Here is a 1,994-nt window from a genome sequence, read left to right as displayed (position 1 = left end):
AAGTATAAACTTCAAGCTTTTCCTTGTAGTTTAAATTATTTAAACAAGGCATTAATGTAGAAGCCAGTTTCTGCATGTTTTTAACGTCATGATAGCCAATCTGTATTGGAACAGTACCTTAAGTTTAAAAAATAAAAAAGTTGTTAAGGGGTCTTTGAAAAACTCTCTTTTTTTGTTGTTATTTTTGTCGATTATTTTAATCTGCGTGGAATGTTGCTTACAGATGGCGCTTTTAATATATTAAAACACAAACACATGGAAGTGAAGAGCTTAAGCCTAAATGTTGAAGATACATCATGGCTAATGTTAAAAAATTTTCCTCAAAGAAAAACTTGTTAAGAAAGAAGTCTTGGATGAAACCCAAAGTAGGCATTATTGTTTTGTTTCTAGTTAAACAGTTTTAAATTGACTTTAATATCATGGTCTTATGTACAGTATTAGTACTGTTTATTATTTGGTCCTTCAAATTTCTCATCAGAACTGGTCTGATAGTGGTACACCGTACGGTACAGTAACACTAATAGTATCACTAAAAGTGATAGAGTAAAGCTGTGATCAATAGTATTGCCTTTCAGGCTTGTGAGAAAGGCACAGTATAAATAAGTACTTTTTTATTTAAATAAGAGTTTAAAATGGAATCTATAATTTCCTGAAAATAAACATTAGCTTTAAGTTTTTACATCTCGGGGGAGTTGAACTTAAAGTTAAACTTCAGTTCAGGTAGTTAGGAAGTAGCTTTTTCATTGTTTATGAAAACATAGTGGTGTATTACGTGGAACTAATTTGAAACTTCCAACTTCCTTAGAAGGATTATATACTTTCGAATTTAATGTTCTAACACTGTGATTGACATTGTTTATAAATTGCATGAAATAAAAGTGAAATTTATTTTACATTAGAGGTAATGATGGGATACATTGTATCATAAATTTTACCGATGTGTAGTTATAAGATAGTAATACTCATGTTGGAAATGTTTAATAATTAGCCAAATGATTCTTTGTTTATTCACAATCTTTCCATATTGGATTTTAAGAAATTTTGTTGCTATTGTTTTGTTTTTACCCATTGGAAATTGTCCTTTTCTCATTTATTTGTATTTGTCAAGGCATTACATTAAATTTTTTTATTTATTTATAATCACATAATATGTATATCGTAATAATTTATGTAAAATTATTTTGTGCAAATATAATTTGACTTGTGTTCAGAAATATGGCTGTTTGTTAAATTTTCATAGGTAGTTAGCAGTTGATTGTTTTATTTTTGGAAATATTAAGTTTTAGGGTGATGTGTTAGATATGTATGAGAACCTTATACATTGATTTTAACAAAATATATTTTTTTTAATTATTTAGAACAAGGGTAGTTTCTCTAAAAAAGATACATACGGTGATGAAGTTTTGGAGGTAGCTAGTGATGGAGAAGATGATGATGAGACAACAAGAGAAGCAAGTATATTCTTATGCTGTAAATATTTAACATTTTAATAAAGTTTATAAGAAAATTTTAAATAATGGTTATTTCTAAAACTTGATTCAGTGCATTTTTTGCAGTACATATTTGACTTTGACTACAAAGTACTTGTGTAGTAGTAAAATAAAGCTATACAGTTTTAACCCCTGCTTTGGGCTTTTATCAGGAAGACTGTAGCATTGCCTATGTAGAGATGGCTTGGATTGTTCATCAAAATGGTGTTTCAAATATCTCATCAATAGGTAGTCAGAACTTTACTATACAGAGTATCCTATTATCACAATGTCTATGTAATGACTGTGTCACAAGTTCTGGAAAGGGCTGTATCACAGCAAAAAGTTCAAATTTCTCGTTCTTATTTCTTCTGCTTCTTTTTTATTACATGATAACTCAAAAATCAAAACAATGGTATCAGTCAATTTCACTGAGGCAACATAGTTTCAAATGGAGTATCTGCTTTTATCAGTATTATTATTCACTTGTTGTAGTTTAAAAAAAATCATAATTCTAGTGTAAAC

The 1,994-nt window shown here is 28.7% G+C and overlaps 1 protein-coding gene across 1 annotated transcript in view; it reads left to right on the top strand.

The window, feature by feature from the left end:
* Window positions 1–248: 248 nt before the first annotated feature.
* LOC106460002 (CCAAT/enhancer-binding protein zeta-like) overlaps window positions 249–1,994 on the top strand; it is a 39,719-nt gene continuing 37,973 nt past the window's right edge. The window contains exons 1-2 of the mRNA XM_022386589.1: window positions 249–365; window positions 1,359–1,470. Of these exons, the coding sequence (XP_022242297.1) occupies window positions 297–365; window positions 1,359–1,470 (181 nt within the window). The 5' untranslated portion in view covers window positions 249–296. The remainder of the gene's footprint in view (window positions 366–1,358; window positions 1,471–1,994) is intronic.

The sequence above is a fragment of the Limulus polyphemus genome, unplaced genomic scaffold (genome assembly GCF_000517525.1).
Source record: "Limulus polyphemus unplaced genomic scaffold, Limulus_polyphemus-2.1.2 Scaffold692, whole genome shotgun sequence".
In the NCBI taxonomy this organism is placed as follows: domain Eukaryota; kingdom Metazoa; phylum Arthropoda; class Merostomata; order Xiphosura; family Limulidae; genus Limulus; species Limulus polyphemus.
Note: the sequence above shows the minus strand (reverse complement) of the source record. Positions and strands in the feature narration are given on the sequence as shown.